At 36.7% G+C, this 7,794-nt stretch overlaps 1 protein-coding gene and 2 pseudogenes across 1 annotated transcript in view; all 3 read left to right on the top strand.

Moving 5' to 3' along the window:
• The window catches only part of LOC102306862 (olfactory receptor 10A6-like), a 7,417-nt gene extending 5,722 nt beyond the window's left edge, over positions 1–1,695 (top strand). The window contains exon 2 of the mRNA XM_042227646.1: positions 1,688–1,695. Within this exon, the coding sequence (XP_042083580.1) occupies positions 1,688–1,695 (8 nt within the window). The remainder of the gene's footprint in view (positions 1–1,687) is intronic.
• A 146-nt stretch (positions 1,696–1,841) lies between these two features.
• Positions 1,842–2,761, top strand: LOC121815688 (annotated as a pseudogene).
• Positions 2,762–5,884: 3,123 nt separating this feature from the next.
• On the top strand, positions 5,885–6,807 carry LOC121815687 (annotated as a pseudogene).
• Positions 6,808–7,794: the final 987 nt, after the last annotated feature.

Genomic DNA, 7,794 nt, shown 5'->3' with positions numbered 1-7,794 from the left:
TATGGATTTAATTTGCCCAAGATAAGGCAATCATCATTTTGTATGATGGATTATGCAGAAAAAGTAGAATTGGGCTGAAAGATCTATCGCTTTATCACCTATTCAGGTTGTAAATTGTGTTTTTAAAAACTAACTAAGTAACTAAGTAATTAATTACTTTTGAAAATAAGTAATCAGTAAAGTAACAGGATTATTTTTGGGGGGAAGTAATCAGTAATTAGTTACTGATTACTTTTTTCAAGTAACTTGACCAACACTGGTGGAGACCTGTACAGTTAAACACAAATAAAGGGCGAGGGAAGAGTGGAGCGTAGATGAGGCCTAGTTACCACAGTAGGTGGAAGAATGAACTGGCAATGAGTAGCAGGCAGCACTGGCTTATATAGTCCTCCTGTAACTGACAGCAGATGGGGCTCAGGTGCCATGCAGGCAGCTCCACCCAGGAGAATACCCAGTAAACCATCCTTTTTTGTTTTTTAAGGCCATTAAGAGTTTGGGTTTGTTTTGTTTTTTTGCTTTTAATCAAACATTTTCAACATCATTATTGATTTTACTGATTCTTTTCTCAGTAGTTTACCCATGACTGCAACGGTCATGTGTAGCCATGAGAACTCAAAAGCAGAATGCCCCCAGAAAGAAATCACGAATTAGATCAAATATAAATTCCAAAGTAAAAACAAACAAATCCTTTACAGGAATCCAGGCAAAACTAGGAATACATTGAGAAGGTAGACAGACAGTATGACATAATTTAATTGGAAGTGTATAACTAATCCATTAAATGGACTATGTGTATAAATAGTCCATTATATTGACTATTTATACACATAGGGTTCAAGAAAGTGAAGACAGCCAGAGGAATGAGACACGGGTGAAAACAATCAAACCAATCACAGGGGAGTAAGTACAACTAATTTTTTTTTTTTTTTTTTTTTTTTTGAAAGGAGCCATCCTAATGACAAATACAATACCCCTCAGCTGCTCCCACGAACAATGACAAAACTGTTGAATTTTTTTTTCTGCATCCATTTTTACATAAGACAAATTGAACAATATACCGTTTTCTTTTTGAAGAACATAAAACAATATCAAACATACACTCCCACCTCATAATTATAGGAGTACCAGTGGGTGTACAAAAAGAAAAAAGAAAGGGTCTAAAAAAAACTGTTGAAATTGATCCTGCCAAAAATGAATTCTTCATAAAATCAATCTGAAATTCAAATTACTATGTTTAATGTTTTATTACTATGTTTGATATTTTACCCAAATAAATTTAAATTCAGTTCTGAAACCTTTTAACAAACATTTTGTGGGGAAATTTGAATTTCACAAAGGTTATCTTACTCTACAGTTCTGAAAAGTTGTGGTACCTGATGAAATGTGTATCTTGATTTTTATTATTTTTTGATGCAGAATTCTTAACAAAACTGTCAGAAATGTTTGTCAAAGAAAAGAATTTCATTAACTCTAACCTAATCCTCAAGTTCAGCCCCACCCCACTTCATTTCTCCTCCTTTTTGCAGCAGCTATAAGTATTAACACATGCTTTTGTATCATTTAGCTTGGAGGGAAGCAGTTGAGTATAATGTTATGTGTTTACATCTGATGAAAAATTTGGTTTTAATGTTGTATAAAACTGTTTGCTGTTTGTTCTTTGATCACTAATGTGCTCATTTATTAACAGGTGGCTGAGAAAAAAATATGTGATAATGAGGTAACATCCATCTGTAAAACAGTTTTTAAAGAATAGAATTAAAGGAAACCTGAAATACTCTACAAGGATCATTCTTAACATTATTACTGAACTATAATTTTTACCATGGGATATTGTGTAGAAAATGGAAAACTCCAGTGAGATAGTGTCATTTGTGTTGGCTGCTTATGGAAATGTTGGGGAGTTAAAGTACCTGTACTTTGTAATAATATTGTTCTGGTACCTCTCTATATGTGTGGCCAACACAGTCCTTATTGTGGTCATACGTGTGGACATACAGCTGCATGAACCAATGTATATACTGCTTTGTAACTTATGTGTGAACCAGATAAATGTCAGCACATCGCTATATCCTCTTTTGCTCTCACAGATGTTTTCAGACAGCCATGAAGTGACATTGCCGTGGTGTTTTCTGCACATGTCTTCCATGTACATAAGTGGGCCTGCTGAGTTTTGCAGTTTAGCAGCCATGGCCTATGACAGATATATCTCAATCTGTCATCCATTACGCTATAATGTCATTATGAACACAGAGAGAGTGTTTTTCATGATTCTCTTCGTGTGGATATATTCATTCCTTAGTATAATATTATCATTCTCATTTATCTTCAATTTGAAGTTTTGTGGAACTATTATTGAAAATGTGTATTGTAACCACAGATTAATACTTAGACTTTCATGTTTCGTTTCAGTCCATAGCTTTTTATCTGATATATTCTTTCTCTTTGTAAGCATTTTCATACCATTCACTCTCATTTCAGTGTCTTATGTGAAGATTTTGGCAGTTTGTCGAAAAACATCCACAGAAAACAAGCAGAAAGCCGTGACTACTTGCGTCCCTCAGATCGTCTCTGTGTCAAACCTGTTTGTGGTGTTTTTTCACTGTATTGATTCCAGCGTTATAGTTGCTCGTGTACAATCCGTATATTTTTATCTATTTATCTTTTCATCTGTCAACCAATGCTGACTCCATTTCTCTATGGATTTAATTTGCCCAAGATAAGGCAATCATGTAAAAAGCTTTTGTTTAAGAAAAAACAATAGCTTTGTTCACCAAGAAACTTTTCTAGGGAATCTCTGCTCTGTGGGAGAGTAACTATCCACAATCATCTTATAGTCTGTAAACATAAAGAAAAGAAAATCTGTTGATGTCATATATTTCTATTTACAGTAGGCCTTTGTCATTTGGTGCATGTCATGTTTCCACACTTTACTGGGCTGAGTGTTATGCTCGCAAGCAAAATACTGTATTAAATGCATGGGTGTTAATACAACGATTTTTTCCTCATTTCAATTTATTTGTAATAAATTTATTTAGACCAATTTCCCAGTTTAACCCTCTACGCCCTTGACAAGTAAGGTAAGAAGCATTTTTCCATTGCAAGGCTTGGAGGTTTTCATTTCACAATAGTTTTTGATCCTCTTTACAAATAATCTCTAAGCTTACGAATGTTGAAAAAAATGTATAAGGTTTAAAGCTTGATATAGACATAACAATATGTAAGCAGTATCCCCATAAGGCACACAACAACTTTAACACGAACACTGCGCTTGTGTGTCGGGCGTGGGTTGTGGATTTGGGATCTAATCACATCAGCTCAACAGTGACACAAAAATATGTCAAAATGATGTTAAAATGATCTGGTCAGCAACAAAAGCCACAGTTACACAAAGGCATAAGATGTATGTCCGCAAGTATTAACTAAACATTTCTATATGCTACAACATGGACATAATGGTAAATGTGCTTATGTGAAATTGGCCTTTCAGTCACTTTACCACTGTAGTTTGTTAACTAGAAAATTAGTCTATGCTTGTTAGCTAACGAGCGCTCTTGCCTTTAGCAACCTCAATCAGAGGCTAATATTAATATTTTTCAGCATTAGTCAAAAAGGTCTGAGGTTAAAACGAAGATTAAAAGTAAAGGTATCTGTAAAAGACAAGTTGTTATTATAAAACTAATTAGAGTCCCAAATTATTCTTTTCTGTCTATACCTTAGTACAGTGGTTCTCAAACTTTTTACAGTAAGTACCACCTCATAAATGATATGGCTCTTGAAGTACCACCCTTGTGACCGACATTAAAGTACAGTAGTATAGGTCTATTAAACACCACATACAGTTTACACAGACAATTTTATTTCTTATATGATTGTTATTTACTGTACTGCATTAAAACATTCACAGCAGGTTAGATATCCAATCTTTAAGCGATGACCTGTTGAAACCTGCTTCCGGGTCCAAACTACTTGGCATTTATTAAGGCCGTTGTGTTTTTAACATGTTTTAATGCTTTGTATTTTGTTCTATTTAATCTGAACAAGCCCCTAAAAAGGTCAGTGATCGCTGTCGGCCTCTCGGTTTTTATCATCACTATTCATTTTAAAGCTCGGTTTTTAAAACCTGACAATGTAACTACAGCCCAGCCCATGCAGCAGTATATTAATGACTAACCTTATACTGCAGTTGTTCTCCTGACTGAAGTTTGGCCCGTTAACAGCATCCTGCCATGTGATTACATTTGTCCCTAACCATCGGTAACCCTGATTGAGTGGAAAAAAGTTAGCGTCCATCCTCCAGCGTCACAGTGTTTATATTATGCTAACCATAGCTGTGTAGCTAGCCACCACACAGCAACAAACGCCACTGCTGTTTAGTTTTCTGTCTTCATTTTTGTCTGAAGTAATAGCAGAGTTGTACGTTTTTATTTTTGCTGTGGCAGTTAAGCTGCAGGATTTTTGGCATCACGACCCTCCTTTGTGCACATCGAAGCTCAGTTTGCTCTTCGTGGCGTTTCAGATGACGAAACAAAATACCATCATGTGGTGGCCTTGTTGGATCCGTTGTCCACTCACCATGTGATGACTCTCCTCCGGGATCCCCCCACCCAAAGGAAATGCACGCTCTCAAGAAACTCCTCTCTCTCTCGGGTCTGGGTGATGGTACCGCTCGCGAGGTCATTGAGAGCACGCTGTCCTTGCTAGGAACACATGATGGCAGATTCCTCTTCCCCTGACAGTTGCCGGTGCGAGCTGGCCTTGCCAACTCCCCGCTGTTGGACGCGAAGAATTAATGCTCACTTGCAGAAGAAGCGGATCGCATTCTCCTGGCTACCAGGAGCTTCAGCATCCAGGCGATAGTTCCCGATCATCAACGGCATCTCCTGCGCCCCCACTGTGTCTCCCGGGGGCCTCCAATTCATCCATGGTGGCTGGGATCGCGGCAGGGAAATGAGCCCGCCAGTGCTCCATAGCGGCCGTGGCCGCTGGCAATAACGAAAGGCTACTCTTTATAGAGAACTCACGCTCGGACACACGTTTTCTCTTTTACTCCGGCTCCCAGAAGAGCCTCAGGATCTCTCATGTTGTCTTTGCATACCTCCACAATGGTATATTATTTAATCTTTTAAAAAAATTGGAGATTTCCTGCGTACCACCAGAGAGAGCCCAAGTACCACTAGTGTACCACTAGTGGTACTTGGGCTTCTTTATTTGTCTGTGTACCACAGTTTGGGAAACACTAGTCTAATGTGAACATCATATGAGTTTGTGAGATCTGCAAATCATTGCACTCTGCTTTTATTTACATTTTACAGTGTCCAAAGAGGGCTGAAATATATTCTGCCAACAATTCTGCTGTGTTCAACAGTTTGCCACTCCAAAACTGAGTATCAATAAAATCAAATTCAGTTCTGAAACGGTTAAGAAATGTTGTAATTTCTGATTCAAGCATACATAAATAAACAAAAAAAAGTCAGACATGTTTGTCAAAGGAGAGAATTTCATTGTCCCTAACCTAAAGCTCAAGGTCAGCCCCACTCCACTTCATGTCTCCTCCTTTATGCTGCAGCTATAAATATTTACAGATCCTCTCGTTCAGCTGAGAGGAAAGCAGCTGAGGAAAATGTTATGTGTAATTTATTAACATCTAATGAAAGTTTGAATATTGTATAAAAGTGCTTGCTGTTTGTTCCTTGATTAATCTGCTCATTTATTAACAGGTGGCTGAGAAAGAATATGTCACAATCAGGTAACATGTATTTGTAAAACGGTATTTAAAGAATTGAAATTTCTTTAATCTGGTCAAATACTCTTTTTCATATCGAAAAGGATCATCCATAACATTATTATTAAATTGTCTTGTTCACTGTGGGATATTGTGTAGAAAATGGAAAACTCCAGTGAGATAGTGTCATTTGTGTTGGCTGCTTATGGAAATGTTGGGGAGTTAAAGTACCTGTATTTGTAATAATATTGTTCTGGTACCTCTCTATATGTGTAGCCAACACAGTCCTTATTGTGGTCATACGTGTAGACAACAGGCTCGCATGAACCAATGTATATACTGCTTTGTAACTTATGTGTGAACAGATAAACTGTCAGCACATCGCTTATCCTCTTTTGCTCTCACAGATGTTTTCAGACAGCCATGAAGTGACATTGCCGTGGTGTTTTCTGCACATGTCTTCCATGTACATAAGTGGGCCTGCTGAGTTTTGCAGTTTAGCAGCCATGGCCTATGACAGATATATCTCAATCTGTCATCCATTACGCTATAATGTCATTATGAACACAGAGAGAGTGTTTTTCATGATTCTCTTCGTGTGGATATATTCATTCCTTAGTATAATATATCATTCTCATTTATCTTCAATTTGAAGTTTTGTGGAACTATTATTGAAAATGTGTATTGTAACCACAGATTAATACTTAGACTTTCATGTTTCGTTTCAGTCCATAACTTTTTATCTGATATATTCTTTCTCTTTGTGAAGCTTTTTCATACCATTCACTCTCATCTCAGTGTCTTATGTGAAGATTTTGGCAGTTTGTCGAAAAACATCCAGAGAAAACAAGCAGAAAGCCGTGACTACTTGCGTCCCTCAGATTGTCTCAGTGTCAAACCTGTTTGTTGGCTCAGTTTTTCAGTCTATTGATTCCAGCGTTATAGTTGCTCGTGTACAAATCCGTATATTTTTATCTATTTATCTTTTCATCTGTCAACCAATGCTGACTCCATTTCTCTATGGATTTAATTTGCCCAAGATAAGGCAATCATGTAAAAAGCTTTTGTTTAAGAAAAAACAATAGCTTTGTTCACCAAGAAACTTTTCTAGGGAATCTCCGCTCTTTGGGAAACTATCCACAATCATGGTACAGTCTGACATAAAGAAACATAAAGAAAAGAACATCTTTTGATGTGATATTTATTTACAATAGGCCAGTGTCATTTAGTGCATGTGATGGGGTTTTTTCTTTTTGGGGAGGGGGGACACTTTCCACTTTGCTCCTGGAATGTGTGTGATGCTCACAAACAAAACAATGTATTAAACACATGGGTGTGAATACAGTGATTTTTTCTTAAGAAGAATTTATTTAGAATAAACCATCAGACTAATTTCACAGCTTAACCCTCTGTTCTATACCGTTACCCTTGACAATTAAGATAATGAACATTTTTCTTTTGCAGGGTTTTTTCATTTGGGAATAGCTTTTGATCCTCTTTACAAATAATCAAAGGTTATGAATGTTGAATAACTACATAAAAATATTTCTGCTTATTGTAAGGTTGACATAGACATATGTCTTATGGGGACACAGCTTATATATTGTAATAACAGCTCTAAACACCAACACTGCACTTTATTAGACTTGAATCGTGATATTCTTGGGATTTAGTCACATCAGCTCAACACAAAAATATGTTGCATCCTTTAAATGACCAGGTCAGCAACAAAGGTTATAGTGAAGCCACAGTTATACAAACGCATAAGATGTATGTCTGCAAGTATTAACTAAATATGTATGTGTGCTACAACATGGACATAATAGTAAATGTGCTTAGGTGAAATTGACCTTTCAATAATCTTATCACTGTAGTCTGTTAACCAGCAAACTAGTCTATGCTGGTAACTAGCAGTTTTCCCTTTATCAACCTAAATTAAAGGCTAGCATTAGTATTTGTTGGCATCAGTCAAAAAGGTCTGAGGCTAAAACTAGGGTCTAAAGTAAAGGTATCTGTAAAACACGAGTCATTATTATATAACTTATGAGACTCCCAAATTATTCTTTCCTGTA

This window comes from Haplochromis burtoni, unplaced genomic scaffold (assembly GCF_018398535.1).
Source record: "Haplochromis burtoni strain Fernald_Lab_line unplaced genomic scaffold, NCSU_Asbu1 Contig_274, whole genome shotgun sequence".
In the NCBI taxonomy this organism is placed as follows: domain Eukaryota; kingdom Metazoa; phylum Chordata; class Actinopteri; order Cichliformes; family Cichlidae; genus Haplochromis; species Haplochromis burtoni.
Note: the sequence above shows the minus strand (reverse complement) of the source record. Positions and strands in the feature narration are given on the sequence as shown.